Raw genomic sequence first — 19,691 nt, 5'->3', positions numbered from 1 at the left:
TGGGATGTGGGAATGAAGCAGGGGAGAGGGGTCGAAGGCCAGCCTGGGATGCGGGGAGAGCGTGACGTGCACAAAGGCACTGAAGGTGCAGTGACACAGGGCATGAGGAGGGCGGGCCAGCGGAGCACTGGGGCTCATGGCAGGAAGACAGGGGCAAGGGGACAGCAGATGACACTGAGGGGCAAGCAGGGACCAGAACATAAAGGGCCCTGGAAATCAAGCTGCTCAAAATTTACCAAGAAAATAAGCCCCACATGTTGTCACGTCTCTTTCAAAGGTTAAGACAGGAGAAAGAACGAATTCATGTTGAAATAAACTTAAAGGTACATAATTGATGAAACATCAAAATATTTCCATGTAAATATTTGCAGGAAAATAACCCAAACCTAATAACACAGTGAACCCACTCAGGTTACAGGTTAAAGAAATGGGATTACAATAGATTTGTGTTTTGTTTCTCAAGCATCTCCATACCTGTTGTGGGGTCTTGTTGGAAAAGATAATGGCGGACCCTCCTTCTTCCACGTTAGGGTATTCAGGAAATGTGCCAGTTAAGTTCCTGAGGAGGAAAAAAGAGGGAAGTTAAGTAGGAATGAACTCCATCCTCTCTGTCACACATCCCAGTCCCTGGCTCTTCTCCTGGTCATTGAAACAGGGGAGGGTTCTTGGGGGGAAGCTCCCTGCCTCTTGTGGCCAGACACACTGTCTCCAAGGAGCAGCAGGACCCGGCCTTGTTCCTAGAGCTTTGCTTCCTCCAGGTAATTGTTACTCCGGGATGGACACACCTCTCTGTAGAACAGATTGTATTTTTCTCCTTCCCTTTTTTTTTTTTTTTTTAAATTATTGAGGTCCTCTGTGCTTGATTTAGGAATGAAGACAGAAGCACAAATCACTTCTTCCTGTTTAAAACTTAGGATAAACACAGGATTTTGAAACGAAACAGAAGGATGGAGTTGTTCGGACGACAAATTTAGTAATAGTGCATGAAATACGTGGGCATGCTTTGGGTTTCCATAAGGCTAAGGTTCCATTTCATATGGGTTCCAAATAGTAATTTTCCTGTGTGTCACCATATAATTTCTACATTTTAAAAAAGCAGACTTTGCAATTTAATATTGAGGAATTTCAGGAGGCGTGCGTATTTACTATTTCTAAGTTCCATGAATCCACCGAAGCAGACAATCTAGGGATTAGAGGAGACAGCCATGCTTAAGATGAGTCCACAGCAGTGGTTCTCAAACTTTTGACCTTCGGAGCCCTTTACACTCTTGATAATCTTTGAATATCTCAGGGAGCTTTTGTTTATGTGAGTTATAACTATTGATATTTCCTGTAATAAATATTAAGACCGGGAAATTTCTAAAACATGCATTTTAAATTCACTTAAAAATAACAATAATAAACTCATCATATGTTCACATAAATAACATTTTTAGTATATTTTCAAAAAAAAAAAAAAGGTAGTGAGAAGAGCGTTCCTGTTCTGCATCGTTGAAATCTTCTTGAAGTCTGGCTTGAAGGAAGGTAGCCGCGTGCTCGTACGCGCTTCTGTACTCGTTCTGCTGCAGTGTCCTGTCTCGGTTGAAGTTTGGGAAGAGCATCTGCCCTCACATTGGACACATTTCATCATATCAAAATCACATTCATCAAAAACTTCACTGGTCTCCAAACCCAAACTCCAAGTAACGGGAAGCTCTCAGGCTCACAGAGGTGATTATGAGATTTCCAAAATTTTAATTTTTGCTAGGTCAGAGCTTTCCTTTCGGGCTCATTTGGTTCATTTTTGAGACAATGTCTCTCAAAAGCCAAAGTTTGTCATTTTCTCGATTAAAAATGGCGTTCCATGGAAAGTGGCTGGTTCGGCGGCAGGCAGATGACCTCACAGCGCTGCTTCCTCACGGCCGCCCAGGGCTGCACTCCCGATTTTGTCACACGGAGGACTAAAACGCTGTGTAGTCAAGGGTCAGGTCTTACTACAGTTATTTTGTACGGGGTCCTCGAGGATATTATGAAATGAAACTTCGTTTTGAGGCTGATGCATGGTGGTGATTCCGGGTTGGGGCCACTGCTGGGTTCGTGCCGAGGTGCCAGCACGCCCTGCCTGCGGAGGCCCCATTGTTTCCATGGGATTGCTCTGGAAACAGTTTAAAATAGTCACATCATTGTCTGGACAAAGTATCTCAGGTCTCTCGAACCTTTCCTGTGGGCTCATTCGGTAGCAACGTGACTCACCTCCTCAGCGTTGCTTTGAAAGGAACTGAACACAATGGGGTTTGTGGGGACAAATGCAGGGACAAGGACAACGGAGGAGATCACACACTAAGTGTGCCATTCTGTCAACGGAGCTGCCGTCATTGCAGCTACTTTGGTAGCTTCATGCACTCAGTTACCCAACCACCTATCTATCCACCCAGCCATCCGTCCATCCGTCCGTCCGTCCATCCATCCATCCATCCATTCAACCATATAATCAATCAACAAACACCTGATTAGTCCCAACTAGGTTCTGGATTCAGTGACAGGAGAGAGTGATCTGAAGATTAAAGTGTCAGCCCTTGCCCGGATGCCCTCAGCTTTCACAATCACAAGGCTAGTACATATAGTTGATCTCAGACACTGCTTGTCCACAAGGCTCAAATCTTGAGGCTCATTAGGCTGCCTGACCACAGTCTGTCTTGTTCTGTGCATCCCTTGGCCTTGACAGGCCTTGGATAAGAACTGAGAATACACTTGGACCGAAAGTTCTAGCACCCTCCCTTCTGTGCACCCACTCACCCATTCCCCCGACAGCCACCTTCACAGGGAGCTCCATCGCCTCACCTTATTTCCTCACTTTAAACCTTGAGTGTTTTTGAGGACACAGAACAAACCTAGAAACTTAGATAAACTAAACCTAAAAGGATTGACATGTGCCATTTCTAAAGTAGAATTCTTAATTATATTACACATCCATTGTCATAGTAAGATTTAAAAATACTGCATTGTTCATAGCACTTTTTTTGCAAAAATAGTATTAACTATAGTTATTTTCAATATGTAAAAGAACATATTTAGTTTTTTTAGTCACATCAGTTTAAATAATTCATGATAATCTGAAATTGGGTGTCTGGACCTTAAATAACACAGAAACTGTTGTAGGGCACACATTTAAAAGATCTATTTTAAAATTCATATCTGAAGATGACAGTGTAGCCTGCTAGGTTTGTCTCACTCCGCACATGCACGCATGCACGCATATACACACACACGTGCGAGCACACACACGTGCACACGCACGCACACACACACGCATGCACGCACACATATGCACACATGCACTCACGTGCACACACACGCTTCCCCGTGCTCACGCTACCCCATGTTCTCCCTCCCTCAGCAAGGAGTCCGCTGTCCCCACAGCAGTTGCTTCCCTGGTTTGGGCTATTCCAAGTGTGCCCTGGGTTTGCACTGATTGGGCTTCTCTCCTCAGCCCCATCCCTGTGCCTTGGTCACCGAGAGCACGCTGAGACTAGAACACACGGTTTGAATTTCATTTTACGTTTCCTTGGCTGCTGGGTTTCACCCTTGCATTTTCAGTTGCGTGCGGTGGCTGTGATGGGGACGTGGCCTTACTCTCCCGAGTCAGGGTGCTCCGAGCCGGACACGCCTGACCTCCCCTGCCGCTCAGGATAAGGAGGCTGCAAGGTGATGAGGGTTTGGCGCTTGGACTCAGCGCCCTGTGAGCTGTACAACCTGCAGCCGTCCGATGGCTTAGACTTGGGGACGAGTGGAGAGAATATGTTGGCTCCCACTGTGTTCCTGGCAGAAACAGCTGGGGGCTGACAGCATCGGCTGCAGGGGGCAGCCCATCTGGGGACTTCTGGGGGAGTAACCGAGGATCTCCAATGACATGGTGTCAGGAAAGACTACAAGTGGAAACAACGTATCTGGTTTCTGTTGGACTCTGCTCCCCCACAGGCATGTCATTCCTGTCTTCGCCTTCTCCGCGGTCCCTGCATCTCCGGGGCGGAGGCGGTCCTTTCACCTGGACACAGACATGGTGTATGCCCACCACCCATGGTGTCTGGACACCACTGGTGCTCATCCGGGCCCCCATCCGGAAAACCCACGCTGTGCTTAGGGCTGACACATGGTGGGAACATTGATATTATTCAAAAAATGGGAATTGCAACATGATGGGCTCTTGGTCTGGAAAATTCTCTTACACACCCCTCCCCAGGACTCTGCTACCAATTGCCTCAATGTGTCCTGGGGGAGGAGAGTGGGGAGCTGTCATCAGGCAGAGATGGCTGGTGCCCTCTCTTCACTGGAGGAAGGGACCACCGCTCTCCAGGATGGGCCAGCCTGGTCCTAACCCCCAGGACCTCAGAATGTGGCCTTATTGGGAAATAGGGCCATTGCAGATAGCATTAGTTGAGAGGAGGTCATACTGGATGGAGTAGGGTGGGCTCAAGTCCAATACGACTAGTGTCTTTATAAAAAGGGGAAATTCGCACCCCAGGACACACATGCACAGAGCAAGGACCATGTGAGGACACAGGGAGAAGACGGCTGTCCACACGTTAAGAGAGAGGCCTGGAACAGCTTTCCCTCAGCCCGTGCAGGAACCAACCCGGCTGACACCATGGAGGTCTTGGACTTGGAGCCCCAGACTGTGAGCGAGTGAATTCCAGCTGTTTCAGCTGCCCTGTGATGGTCCTTGTTACGGTCACCCAAGGAAGCTAATCCATGAGTTTGGCGATGAGTTTGCTGTTGCTGACTTCTGCGGGTGTTTTACAACTCCATTCCTCTCTCTCTGCATCTCTTAGATGGCCAAGTCCTCTTTTTTGGAAGATTCTCTTTCTTGGCTTCCTCGTGCCTCTCTCACCCCTCCTCTGGCATTTCTGCCCCCCCTCCTCAGCTTCACACAGGAGGAGCTCAGATTGCATGGCCTATAATCATATTTGAGCTCTCCACTGTCCATTCCTTCTGAAATGAAGTGCTAATTGGATTTCCTCCGTGCTCTCTGCCCCCGCTGACCACCTGCTTAGTCTTCTGGGCCAGGGCCTCCCTGTCTTCCCACCTGTGGGTGCTGGGGGACCCAGGGCTCCCTCCCTAGGCTCTTTTCTGTGCACACCCATCAGGGTCTCATCCAGTTTCGTGGCTTCAAATAGCACCGTGGGCTTCACCTCTCCCAGCCCCCAGTCTCCTGCTTGTCTGTCCCCTGGGCTGCAGACCTACATTCAATGGCCTGCCCAGTACCCCCTCCAAAGTGCCGTGAGCTCTTCAGGTTCAGATGGCCCAGACTCAGCCCTTGTTTTCACCTTGTCCCCCCAACCTCCTCCTCCTCTTGCATTTCCCCCTTCAGAAAATGGGAACTCTCCTTTCAGTTGCCCCTGGGGCAAAAACCTAGACTCCCGCTGGCGTGCTCTCCTCTCTCATACCTCTGTTCAGTCCTTCCACCAACCCTGCTGGCTTTACCTTCCGACCACACCTGCAGTCTGACCACCTCTCATGGCTTGCACTGTTCGCAGCCACTACCACCCCTACGTGCCTTCCTACAAGGAACTGGTTCTTGCTGCCCCCGCTGCTCCTGTTCCCACTATACTCCTCGCAGCAGCCAGAGTGATCCTTTCAAAACAGAAGCCGTATCACGTCCTGTCTCCGCTCGAAAGTCGGCCAACTCTCTCAAAGTGAAACCAATGTCCATATAATTAGGTTAACTTATGTCGCTTCTCACGTCTCATTCATATGCAATTAATAATGCACCCCCGTTCACTCTTAAGTGTCCTGGTTTGGACATTAAATGACATGGTTCCTCTACTTGCGATGGCCTTCGGAACACTCCCCAGCCACCTCCCCGCTTGACCCCCACCACCTTCCTCCTGCTCACCCGTTTCCAGCTGCTCCTCGGTCTACCTGGATTCTCCCTCCGCAGAGACATGCTCGTCCGCAGAGATAGCACACGCTCAAATGTCATCGTATCAGAGGTCTTCCCTGCCTATCTTGCATAAAATAAAATTTTTGGCCAAATAAAATATGTGTCCTCCTATCTGACGGCCGAAGGCCTTGCTGAGGTAGGTATATCCGGGGTAGAGAAGAACGGGGATGTTTTGGGATAATTACTTCGGCTTCTCTTTGCAGTTTGGAAAATCCTTTAATGGATGCGGGGATCTTCTCTACTTAAATTTTAACACAACAGTGCCTGCAAAATGATTACGTTAAATACGCTGCCTCTGTGCATAATTACTGAAATCACAGCTTTCCCTCAATCCTACTTTGAATCTTGATTCCAAAGACATTTGATTCTCTCTGAAATGTCATCGTTTTGCTGATGTGCCAAGTTAATGTGCAGCTTGAACCGCGATGCCATTCCTGGACGCCCCTCCCCCACCCCAACTTCGTTTGTCCTCCAGTCGCTGCAACAGTCAAGGTCAAGGCAGGTGCTTCAGCCCGGCGCCGACCACCTACGGAGCAAGTCATGCAGCAAATGGAACTCGGCACGTGGCTGCATGAAAGATCTCCTGGACCGTGCATGGGACGGCTCCCTCATTTCACTAAGTCTACAGAACAAGATGGAAAAGGAGAAGCAAGAAAGGGGAAAACCATCTGAGAACACAAAGCCTGAGAGGTGGATATGCAGCTTGAGAAGACTGGATTCATCAGATATTCCTAAGTCTTGGCACCTGACTGAGCTTCCGGGTGGGTTTCACGGGTGTCAAGCGATCCCACGGTTTGGTCCTAACCTGTTCTCACTTGGTTCTTCCCCACCCCCACCCCAATCCTTGGTCCATGATCCCTCTTCCAATCCTTGTCTTGGGCCCTACAGAGATGGCCAAGAGGAGCTCCTGCCTGAGGCACATGGAACCCAAGCCCGCATTCTGCCCGAGGCTAGCGGCCCCTCCTGCCCACTCTCCAACTCCACGGGGGAAGTGGGAAGTACGCCATATTTTATTTTGTACAAATAGTGTTTGCCTGGTATCTGGGTGACTCAGGCAATGGTGTTGCCATTTCCTTACTGTGCCTGAAATCTGTTTCCACCAGGGCTCCACAGTCTGGAGGCAGCGGCTGGAACCGGGGCAGAGAAACTGCTTCTTGGACGCCAAAGTGCCGACCTGGTCTGTCTGGAGCTGCCATGCACCTGACCTAACCCAGTTCAGGTCACCTGAGCTCACACTTCACGGGCATCTCCTGCTAACGGCAGCAACCTGTTCGGGAAAGTCAGAGACTCCCCGCGGGCCGCCTGTGTCTCCTTATCTTCAGTGGGAAGAGTTACAATTCGGTATAACCACCGGCCCTGGAGGGCAAGCGGTTGTTGTCCAGGGGGAGGCAGGGTGAGGGTGGCACACTGCGCAAAGCCCCCTGTCCCGTCCTGAAAGAAGAGCATTCACACCCACACACGTCACGGGGCTCTGCTTTCCCTCCGCAGTCTGTCTTCCCGCACCAGGAAATGGAAAAAGATCTTTTGTCAGCCCAGAGCCCAGCGTGTTGAGAAAAAGTGATCCGTGAGCTATTGTCTCAGCCCCTGTTCCAGGACATTTGGGTGGTTATTTCCATACCTGAAATAACCACAGGATGTATCCTGACAGATCTTACAAATACTTTTTAAAGTATTTCCTCATGCTGAATTTTAGCAGTGAGATTACTCCAGGGCTTGGGGCGTGCTCCCCTCCTGGATGTATGTCGTTTTCCGGAAGATCTCCAGAGACCTACAAGCCGACAGAAAGCCCTGGGTGAAGAGCCGAGAAAGGAGACCCGAGCCTGACTCCGGCTGCTCCTTCTGTTGGGGGGGGGGGGCGTGGCTTTTCTGGCAACCCAATCACCTGTTGTGCCAATACCTTAGTGCTCCCCTTCCTCTGATGCCTCTGTCATTGCCTGGATGGGTTGTGACCTGTGTGAGGGTAAAATGGAAGCCAGATGTGAATTTGAGTTTCTTTGGCTCTCGTGAGGTTGACACTTCGCGACGTGCCCCGTGCATCTGTGTCTCCTCGTTCCTTGGATCGACTCGTGTAGCAGAAATTCTAACAGCTCATATGCTTGTTTCACGAATGCTTACAACGCATTTTCACACATGCTTTTCGCAAAGTAGTTTCTCATTTCTTCCTTACAGAAATTCTGCGAGATGAGCATTTCTCTCCATTTTGCAAAGGAGGACATCTGGAAAGTTGGGAGTTTAAGTAACTCATCCGAAGGCAAACGGTTCCTTACGGGAAGAGCCCGGATTCCGGTTTGGACTTCTGCCCGGGTGCCCAGGGCGCCCCCGCTCATCACAGCCACTGCTGCGTTTGCATGAGTCCTTAGACAAGGGATTCCTACTACTTTTGCTGTCCTCTGGGCTCTAAACACCTTCTACATTATTTGCCCCAACAGTTCCACTGTTTAACGACTCCTCACAGAAATGAAAGCAGAGGTAACTCTGTGATGCGCTGTGCGTACTAGCAAAAACTGTAAATAATAAAAACTGTAATAAAATCTCACAAATAATCGCCCACTGGGGAATGCTTCTATATTATGGTAAAGCCTCGCGGTGGGACTCAGCTTCTGCCCCTGACTTCGTCTGTTCTTCTTTACCTGTTCACTGCGGGCACTTCGTAAACACTCGTGTGGATGAATAAATTCAGCTCTCACAAACACTAATCTGCTCTATAGGAATAGCGGGGATGTTGGTGGAATATCAAGGAGAAGAACAGGCTGGGAAGTGATGTGCATTATAGAGGGAAGAGGGAGGAGGAGAGCCTCATGGGTGTGTGTTTCTGTCTGCAGGTGCATGGAGACCAGTGAACAGTGACACGGCAAGGTGCAGCTGGGGTCATGCACAGCTCTGGGGATGGACGGAGGAAGGCCAACGAGCTCTTCCCTGTACCTTTTAGCACTGCTCTCCTTGCTATAGCATATGGAAATTATGTTGATAATTAAATAAAACAATAAGCTAAAATAAATTACGATAAAAACAAATGTCATATTTGGTTGGTTTCCTCTTATGTCTTATTTTAGGGTTTGATTTTTTTTTTAAAGATTTTATTTATTTATTCGACAGAGATAGAGACAGCCAGCGAGAGGGGGAACACAAGCAGGGGGAGTGGGAGAGGAAGAAGCAGGCTCATAGCGGAGGAGCCTGATGTGGGGCTCGAACCCAGAACGCCGGGATCACGCCCTGAGCCGAAGGCAGATGCTTAACCGCTGTGCCACTCAGGCGCCCCTTAGGGTTTGATTTTTATACAGACTTTGTTAATTTTACAGTAGAACCAGTCTAATATTTTTTGACAATATTTTTGTTTCTGTAAGTTAGAAAATTGTGACCTGTCTCTAGGAGGGCTAAATTCTCCATTCTGCTTTCTACTCTTTGTTGGCCTTAATAATTAAATCAATGTAGTTATTGCAACTATGTTGTTTGTATTCCTGACTTCTTTTCATTTAATTTATCATACACTATTTATTTCCATCTGTTTGGCAGTGCCTGGGCTCTCTACTTGGCTCCACTGATCTACGTTTTTATGCTTTCATATCAGTATAATGCGTTTGCCTTATTTTTCTTTATAATATACTTGAAAACACAATGTCATTTGTCCTTCCTGTTGTTCTTCTCTTTTTGTTTTAATCCTAATGGCTTTAATAATTATGCTTTCAAGTTCAATAAATAATCCTGTTGGGATTTTAATTGGAATAGCGCTCTCTCGATAAATTATCTAGAGCAAACATGTCCTCTTTCCATTTAACCAGGAACGTGGTCTATCTGGCCATTTATTCAAGTCTCTTTTTGTTCCATCCTTTTAACATTTATGGACTTCTTAAATTTTCACATATTTTTCTTTCATCGTTAGCATTGATTTAAAAAATACATCTTGCCACTTTCTTTAAGATATGTATTCTCATTTCTTTCTCATATCATCCTATTGCAAATAATTTCTGTTATGGCATACATTATTATTAGGGGCAAAAGCCATTCATACTGTCCTTTCCTTTTGTGGGAAGGCCTAAAGTGTTTCTTCATTAAGTGCAGGGCTTTCTCTTGTTTTAAAAAATACTGGATGTTTCATTCATTCATTTACTCATTCATTCACTGATTCGGAGCTTATTTATTGAGTGTCTACTAGGTGCCAGACACTGTTCAAGGCACTGGGGAAAAGCAGTAAACAGAAGATATAAAAGTCTTTGTTTTTATTCAGCTTACACTTCATTATGCCAAGAATTAATCCTTGCCTTTCCATTTTTAAATTTTAAAATAAGAAGTGGGTATTTGATGCTATGAAATGGCTTTTCTGCATGAGTTGAGATGGTCATATTGCTTTTATTGGTACACATAACATTGAATTTTCCTACCACTTTACTGTTTATGTCTGTGGGAATAAACACTAGTGGTCTGATTTCGAGCCACTTGGAAATCTAAAAGTACTCTCTGAAATAACAACTGAGCCAGAGACAAAAGTCAACACACAAACAGGTTGGAGATGGACAGCAACAAGAAAATCACAACATGTAATTAAAAAAAAAAAAAACCCTAGAGAATAAGGACCCAGCACCATAATCGCCTGCCTCTAACTTCCCTTCTCCCTGATCCTGCTGGGACAGGTCTGGGAGCGAGAATTCCTGGGGAGGGGGCTCCTGCGGAGTCCTCACAGCACCTGTTCTGGGGAGGGAGGTGTCCCTGGGCTGATCTGGCCGTCTGGGAGCAGCGGGCTGGGGTCAATGCCGCAGGACAGTGAGGCCAGGAGTGCAAAGGAAGCCGCTGCAGGGTCATGACCCGCCTGAGGGTTTTAAAGGACGTTTCTTCCTCTCTGCGGTGGACAGACTGTACGCAGCCCCTGCGTTCATGCCACTGTGTGTTTCCTTCCCCTTGAGTGTGGGTGGGACTGGTGGTTGGCTTGGAACCAACAGAATACAGCAAGCATGGTGACCGGATGTCACTTCCCTGATTGTTCTAGGCAATTGTAACTGCCACCTTGCTCCCAGACTCTCTCCCTTGCTGGCCTTGATGGGGCCCGCTGCCAGGCTGGGAGGCCCACCTAGCCAGGAACTGGGGGTGACTCCAGCCAGCAGCCAGCAAGCACCGAGCCCACAAGGAACTGCGTGCTGCTGGCAGCCACAGGGCTTGAAAACTGACAAGACCTTGTCTGCAGCCTTGCGGGACCCTGAACAGAGCATGCAGCTAAGCCCAGACTCCTTATCCACTGCCAGGGTGAGACCCCCCAATGGGTATGGTTTTCGGCCTCTAAGTCTGTAAGCCCGAGGGATAGGTTAGCAGCAGTCACATGCTGTAACAGATCTGGGGGGGCAAGGGTGATTGCAGGGATGAGTTAGGAGGCCACGCAGTCTAGGTTGGTTGGGGCTGATGTGGCTCAGACCAGACCCAGTGGCAGCGAAGACGGAGGCCTGAGAAGTGAGCGGGTTTGGGGCATATTCTGAAGGTAAATCGATGGAATTTTCTGGCAGACTAGAAGTTGGGCTGAGAGGAGAGGAGTCAGGGTTGTGGCTGTGACTGGCGGGGAGGGGGGCGGTTCTCCATCTGCTGGGATGGGAAAGGCTGTGTGGGGCAGCTTCGAGGGAATGAGGATCTGGACATACAGAGCCTAGGAGATTCCCCCGGACATCTGAGTGATTCCGAGTGGACCTCCGGATCTCCATGCCTCTCTCTCGGGGCTAGGGACTCACATTTGGAAGTCAACGACGGCTGGATGGGACGGAAAGCCATGCACCCAGACGAGATTGTGGGGGAGACAGAGAAGGGTCGGGAATGCAGGCCTGGGCCCTGGGCCTCCCGTTGTCCGAGGTGGGATAGAACAGGAGGGGCCAGCAGCACGTGTGGGTAGTTTCTATCAGCTCTTCCTGTCCAGGATGTTTCCCTCTCTTTTCAGATGATTGCGCTGCCCACTGTATGGTGTAACCAAAGTCAGTCTCAAGATAGGGCGTTTGTTGTACAGAGCTGATGATTTCGTGGAACCAGGGGAGACTACTTCAAGTCTGATGGGCTTCTAGCTGGAAAGGACGATGTCCTCGGCTCCCAGCTGACAGGTCCATTCCCCACGTCGGCTGCTGCTTCTTGCCTGTGCCCTGAACATCTTCAACGTGACGACCTACGGTCCTTGAAAATGCAGTGTAATTTTTGGATAACCTGACCTAGTAAACATTGAAATGAGTTTCAAAGAACCTTCCATAGTAGTGTGTTCATTATTAACACTTATGTACTCAGAACTCAATACCGTCACCCTGTATACTGCTTCCAACGGTCCTACGAGTTAGATACTCCTATTGTTGTCAGTGGTTTTCGGAGAAAACTGAGGCTTGGCAAGTTTCAGTGACTTGGCCCTGCAGAGCCCGACCCGGAGCAGCTTCCAGAACCTTCAGGACCCCCGTGGACTGAGCCTATGGTGACGGGAAGCAATGGTTAGTTGAGGTTAGAGTAATAAAAACGTAAAATAAAGCTTTAGACAAGGTAAAGAAGCATCTGGTGGCTAGATGCATGGCGAAGATAGCCGTTTCCTGGAAATGAAGCAGGCCGGGCCGCGGTGCTAGATAGCTGTGTGGCCGAGCAAAGCACTCTGTCACGGTGGGCACCTATCTCTCCTTCCTCGGCCACATGGTGTAGTCGAACGAGGTTTATGCCTTCAGTTGTTAAAAAATAAGTATGGCGTGCCTATTAGACCATTTCTAAAGTTCCTTTCAGCTCTAGAAACTGTATGATTTATACGTGACGGAAGCTGGCGGGGAAAGGCAATGTTAGCTTCTTACAGAATCTACTCCATGATTAATGTTACTTTCTTATAAAAATATATTTTACATAGCCATCCGACTTTATACGCTTTTATTGAGGAAGCTTGAGGAGAAAAACACCCGTGCCTTATTATACCTTTCAGTTAGTGAAAGTAAGGTACGGAACGCTTGGTAAAGTGAGGGCCTATTAAAATTTACGCATATTGTCAAAAAGTCTTGCACAAACGTGAAAATGACCAGCTCTAGAGTTTGCGGTGATTTAGAAAGCAGAACTACTAAAATGATAAATATTTCCCTTGAGGTCTGACACTGCTTCAACGGGTCCCACCATTTCAGACTCCCAGGACAGAGATTTATCTGTGTTTCATCAAGTATGGAAAATATATGGATGGAGGGGCTTCCGGCCGGTCCCCCCCGCCAAGTCATCCAGCTACCTCCATTAATGTCAGCAGGCTCGTAAATTTCCCCTGCGTTCTAAAGAAAGTAGCTTGTGCCACTGCACAGAAGCCTCCAAAAGTGTCACTTGCTGCCTATAAATTCACTTACACTCAATAAAGGCAATTGGTTGCACATGGACTTAATTACCACAGCCCTCCTCGGGAAACTGAGGGGCTCGGCACGTCTCAAAGGAGAGGAGGAAAAAGGAGTGTGCAAAGCAAGGCAGTTTCATAGTGGCACGCTACAGAATCTGATTTATTCATTGATGTTTCTACTTATTAGTCGGATATCATAAGCAGTTATCGTTCAAGATGGAAGCTTTCTTCTTGGTTTGAAAGTAATACCTTTGCTCATGCTTGAATCCTATGGGAACCTCCCTGCCTTACCCTCTGCCCATTCTTACTTTATTAAAAGAAACAATATGTTAGTGATCGCGTAATTTACTATTCTGATTTTGGTTACTCTTCAGTTGAGAAAATGACACACACAGCTTGCTTTCACCTTTCTGTCTTAAATAGTGATTTGTAAAGAAAAATGGGTACCTAGGCAAGATCATTCTAGGAAGGAATGCAGAGATTTCCCGTTCCAATAGGCTGCCGTCTGTTTCTGTCCACACCCTCCTACTTCAAAACCCCAGCGTCGTTCACCCGCCAACCTTTCCTCATTTAAGGAGCGAGGCATTCCCTTGTCTATCTCAAGGCTCCAGGAAGCCTCGGAGGGTAGCCGTAGGAGCAAAAGTGTAAGTTATCAAAAGAGTCAGATGTCTATGTTTTAAACTCATTTCTTAGGTGCCACTTTTAAAAATAAATCATCAGTTATAGACAGCAACAGAACGAATTACAGAAAAGGGCAGCTTTAGGGCATAAAGGTTAATTCTGAAGATTCTCTGACCTTCCTTGGTCAAGTGGCGAATACAGATTAGTGAAGCACAAAGGCAGGATAATTTCACATACATGTTGCCATATGTCACCCCAGGGCACCGGGACTGAGCGCTAGCTAAAACAAACCGAAGGGCTCTCTATCCAAAGAACACTCAGCCTGTCCTCGGTCACGGCATATCAAGCTCTAGAAAACGGACGGCTCCAAAGTCATCTGGCTTTCCCAGTTAGTGACCTCAGTCAGCAGATCCGCAGGCTTTCACATTCCCAGGATAATACTGGTTTTAATTTTTTCAGAAGTGCTCTGCCGCTCTTTCAGGCGGTTCCCTACGCAGTCCCCTTCCCTAGACGGGGTGCAAGTGTGGCACTAACCTGGCCCAGGGCTACGCAAAGTACAGTCCCAGGAGCAGGGGCAACAGCGTCACCACAGAGCTTGCTGGAAACTCAAAGTCTACGCCAAAAATGCAGGCAACAAAGGCAAAACTAGACACGTGAGGTGATATTAAACAAAAAAGCTCTTGAACAGCAAAGGAAACAATCAACAAAATGAAAAGGCAGCCTACAACATGGGACAAATACTTGCGAGCCACATATCTGACCAAGGATTAACATCTAAAATACATGAAGAACTCCTAAAACTCCATATATAAAAAAAAACCTGATTAAAAAAACAGCAAAGGAACTGAATAGACATTTCTCAAACAAAGACATACAAAGGGCTAATAGGTATATGAAAAGACGCCCAACATCACTCATCATCGGGGAAATGCAAATCAAAACCACAACGAGCTATCACCTCACACCTGTCAGCATGCCTAGTATCGGAGATGAAAAATAATGAGAAGAGGGAACCCTCGTGCACTGTTAGTGGGAATGTGAATTGGTGCAGCCATTATGAAAACACTTTCTCACTTTTGGGTGTATTCCCAAAGGTAACGAACTGAGGACCTCAGAGTTGTAGGCACACTGAAATAATAGAAAATATAGATATATTGGTCTCTGCCCTTGCTCCTGGCACAGACGCCTAAAACCCTTGTCATTTCCTAAGTGATTAGAGCATTAGGAGCCTCCTTCGTTTTCGTATTTGTTCTTTGACCCCTCTTCCTCACACAGGGGCTCGTAAATCCCTGGGTGATAGGAGCATCTTTTGTTCCCCTGAAATGATGTCTGGTGGGCTGCTGAATGGGGGGGGGGCTCGCCCCGAGGAAGACGGAGCCATGTGAAGCTTGGAACTTTCAGTTCCACTCTCTGTTCCCCAGAAAGCAGAGAAGGGATGGAAACTGAGTTAACGATCAATCATCCCTACGTGATGGAGCCTCCACAGACACCCCAAAGCACAGGGTTTGGAGATATTCCGGGGTGGGAAACACGCGCAGGTGCTGGGAGGGTGGCGCCCCTCCCCCACACCTGGCCCTCCGCATCTCGTGCATCCGGATGTTCACCTGTCTCCTTTCATAATAGACTGCTACACATGTTTCCCTGAGTTCTGTGAGCCATTTTAGCCAATTACTGAACCCAAGGAGGGAGTCTTGGGAACCCCAATTTATAGCTGATCTATCGGAAGTACAGGGGACAGCCTGAGACTCGTGACTGGCATCTGCAGTGGGAGCAGTCTTGCAGGACGGGGCCCTTCATCTGCGGGGTCCGGCGCGGTCTCTGGTTCGTGTTGGAGCTATGCTGAATTAGGGGGCACCCGGCTGGTGGCGAGGAAAAGTGCTCTGTGTGTGGAAAACGCACATAGCTGAGATCACAGGTGCAGTGAACTATTGTGAGTGTTGAATGGTGGTTGTCAGGGGTGGGGGGTAGGGAGGACCGGGGTGGCTATTAGTCAAAGGGTACAAAGTTCGGTTGTATGGTCGAGCACCTGCTAGAGGTCTAGCTGTATGCTTTCGGTTAACAATGCCACATTGTATACTTGAATGTTTGCTAAGAGGGTAGACCCTATCTTAAGTGTTTTTATCCCCCCCCCCCACAAAGTAATAAAGTAAAAAGAGTGGAAGGTGATTAAAATTAAAAAAAAAAATGCAGACTCTCAGTTCCCACCCAAGACCTTCCCACCCGAGACCTTCTGGGGTTGCGGCCCAGCAGCCTGTGTTCTAACAGGCTTGGTCGGGAAAGGACCAGAGGAAGACATCACTATCCCGCCCCCCAAAACTTGTGGTCCAGCGGTACAGGCAGAGAAACACAGCAGAGTGGAGGGTGCAAGCCAGAGTCGTCCCCGGCACATGGAAAGGGCTTCTGGCCGCTGCATTCACAAAAGAGCCTCAGGGCCTGTCTTTCAACATGACTTGGCACCTGCATAGACGGCGAGAGCCCCTGGCTGCTGGGTGCTCTTAACCTGATTTAGCGTGACGGCTGGTACAATACGTGTGATTTCACGCGGGGGGTGCACCTGTCCCCGAGGCCTCGGTGGGTAATGCCGGGCACTTAAGTTCTCATCCCACCTCTTCTTAAGTCCCGTGCTCAACCTGATATATTTTCCACCAAAACAGATGGCAGAAAAGTTATTTGCCTCCCAGTCTGAGTAACCTACACGTGTTCCCGTCTCCTTTCCAGACCACAGCTGCTCTTGAGGATTTACTGACGATTGAAGTCAAAATAAAGAGCCCCTCACGCATCTCCCTGTGTGTGACCAACCCTTTCCCTGTCCTCCAGAAACTTTTTTCTGTTCTGAAAGTTATTCCTGCCCCATGCAGGCAACTCCATGGAGGGGTATAAAGGAAAGAACCAGCTGTGGGCCCTACTACCCAGACGAGATCTGCCATGTACATTCTAGTGATTTCTTTTTGATGTCTTGAAAAGTCCTTAGAGGCCCCAATTCTGAACCCTGCCCTGAAACCAGTTCTGGTTTTATAAGACGTTCACATTTCTGCAAGTCTTCAAGCAGCCGGCTTTCAGTTCTGCCAGTAAATAGCTAAGTTTTAGCCAACTTCTCGCTTCTCAGAGCCCACTCTGAAATCTAGAAAATAACTGGGCATGCCAGGTCTCCGAATCCCATGGTGCCTCTCTCTCCTTCTCCCTACACAGAACCATCACATGCTCATTGTGCAGATGTTTAGGAGGAGGGGAAAGAGAAGGAATCAGAAAGAAGGAAAGCCCTGGGTTTCCAGGTGGTGTCTAAGGAGCCCCGTGGCCTTGGATAAATGCCATCTTTTCCTGCAAGATGACACTGAACACAGGACAAGGTTTCTGCTTCTGGAATGCTTAGAACAAGGAGACAGGCTTGGTGGTGTGAGAGCATCGTGGCTTTTGGAATCCAGAGACCTGAGTATGAATTCCAGCCCTGCCTCTCCTGAGCCGTGGGCCCCGAGAGAGCCACTGGTGTGGACCCTGGGATCCCAGGAGAGCACCCACAAGCTCCTAGTGCAGTTTCTCTCGTAAGAGAGTGGAGAGCCACACGGGCTGAGACGAACGGACACGCTTCTGAAGGAGTAAATCGTGGTGGAAGCTGGTGTGGGCCTGAGGGCTAAGGACAACCAGGTGGGGACCGCTGGAGGCCAGAGTGGGGTGAGGCCCGGACAGCCCTCCACTTTCCCACGCCAGCGGGGGACTGGCGTTCTGCCTCCATCAAACCACTCACCCTCAGTGGATTTCTGCTCACGGCCCGGGGCTCTGCTGGGCAGTGAGTATGGTCACCCCAGTTCTAGAATCCCCTCCAGTGTGAGTTCCTGGAGCCCAGACTGGCATACCCTGGGGGAGCGAGAGAAGAGTCTCTCTGGGCCCACGTACCTTAAAGTGACAAAAGGTGCACAAAAGGGTGAAGTTTACTGCATTTCAATGACATCCTAATTTAAAAAATGAAACAAGCAAACAAAGCCCCCAGTACACAGCATTCCAAGACGTCTTCCAGAAAGAATGCACATTTGCTGGTGATCTGTCGACATGTCACCGCTCTGCCCTGGGGATCTGAACACATTCCACACTGTCAAATTTTTGTTTGCCTGCCCTGTTATTATCCCCTCAGCTTTGTCCCCACCCCCAGCCCTGGGAGCCCTGCCTCTCCCTGCTCTGCCAGTCTATCTTTCTGGAGATTCCCAATGCTGCATTTTGAAAAGGTGCTTACAGCTGGGAATATAAAGGTCTCACACCTAGGAATGAAAACTGCAAATTTTGTGTCTGGAAAATGATGGCCTTTCTCTATGCTTGAAATAATTATGGAGAGTGTAACATGTGCCACACATTGCTGCACGGATTTTATATGAATTAGTCGATGTTATCCTACCTGTGGGTCAGGTATTATTAAGATCCTCATTTTAAGATGAGGAAGTGGAGGCCCAGAGAGGTTAAGTAACTGGCTCAATGTCACACAGCCTGTAAGTCCTAGAGCTGCAATTTGAACCCATGCTCAGCTCCCGTGTGTGTGTGTGTGTGTGTGTGTGTGTGAGATTTATAATATAAATGTTCCTCATGAATAAGATCATGTATTAAAATTAGAGACAGTGGCTCTACTACATTCTCAGCCAGGCCCCCCCTGCTGAGGACCAAGGTCATCCCAAGCCCCTAGAGCCTTTCTTCTTGCCCATCCCTTCTGATGGACTGTGTGTTGCCTTGCAAAATGGAATAAGGCTACCTAATTCATATCTCTTCCAGATTCCTTAAGAGTACGTGGATTCAAAGGAGTCTGAGAAGCGCCACTGGGCCCATCCTAGGGCTCTATCTACGGGCGTTACTCTCTGGGCTGAAGGGTGAGCTGCACGTCAGGCATAGTTTCCACGCACTGAGTAACAAAATGTGGGTGGGGAGGAAGTGGAATGCTCCGTAACAGGACAACTTGCAAGACCCGAAGGCCTGGGGTCAGCCCTGGTTTTCAGGTGGCCTGATGCCCATGAGGGAGTGAGGCAGACAGCCGCATCTTCGGTGACAGGAGCCCACTGTCCCGAGGGCTGGCTGTGGGCTGGAAGCCTCCCTGGGCTTCAGGGTTCTCACAACCCTGAGGGGCTGGAGGACGGCACTTCTAAGACCCCTTGATGATACTTTAAAATAAAGCTTATTGGTGGATTTTGAAATGTCAATGACCGTTTATGACAGGTCCCAAGCCAAGAGACATATCAATTGTAGCAAGATATTTTCTGAAGACTGTGTCCCCGTGCTAGCGCTGTCCAACATGGTAGCCATTTGTGCCATGTGGCTGTCTCAACTTCAATCTAAATTAATTAGAATAGAATGAAATTAAAAATTCAGATCCTCCCTAATTACCCTGCAAGTGCTCAGTAGCCACACGTGGCTTGGGGTCTAGAGTAAAGCACTGTTCTAGAGCAAACCTGTGTGGTTCTGCCCTTCATCAGGAATGCTACCACAGGACGAAAAGAAGAGCGCTTATCTCAGAGCTGTTGAGGGCTGTGGTCAGCCGAATAATGGCCCCCAAAGATACTGTGTCCTGCTCTCTGGAGCCTGTAAATGTTATCTTGTATGGAAATAAGTTAAATTAAGGTTAAATTAAGGATCATGAGACAGGGGCATTATCTTGGAATATCTGGGTGGGCCGTAAACCCAATCACAGGTGTCCTCCAGAGAGAGGAGCACAGGGAGATTAGGGACACGCAGAAGAGGACGAGGCCATGTGGCCACACAGCAGAGATTGAAGGGATGCGGCCACAAGCCAAGGAACGGCGGCCGCCCCCGGAGGCTCTAAGAGGCGAGAAGAGGACTCTGCCTCAGAGCTCCTGGGCGGGGGCGGGAGAGTGTGGG

General features: G+C 48.5%; 1 protein-coding gene across 1 annotated transcript in view; it reads right to left on the bottom strand.

Annotated features, from left to right (window-relative positions):
• IQCA1 (IQ motif containing with AAA domain 1) overlaps positions 1-19,691 on the bottom strand; it is a 165,754-nt gene that overhangs the window by 102,191 nt on the left and 43,872 nt on the right. Inside the window, exon 7 of the mRNA XM_008690299.1 lies at positions 475-559. Within this exon, the coding sequence (XP_008688521.1) occupies positions 475-559 (85 nt within the window). The remainder of the gene's footprint in view (positions 1-474; positions 560-19,691) is intronic.

This window comes from Ursus maritimus, unplaced genomic scaffold, assembly GCF_017311325.1.
Source record: "Ursus maritimus isolate PB19 unplaced genomic scaffold, ASM1731132v1 scaffold_1, whole genome shotgun sequence".
NCBI lineage: Eukaryota > Metazoa > Chordata > Mammalia > Carnivora > Ursidae > Ursus > Ursus maritimus.
This window is presented reverse-complemented; position numbering and strand designations above follow the sequence as displayed.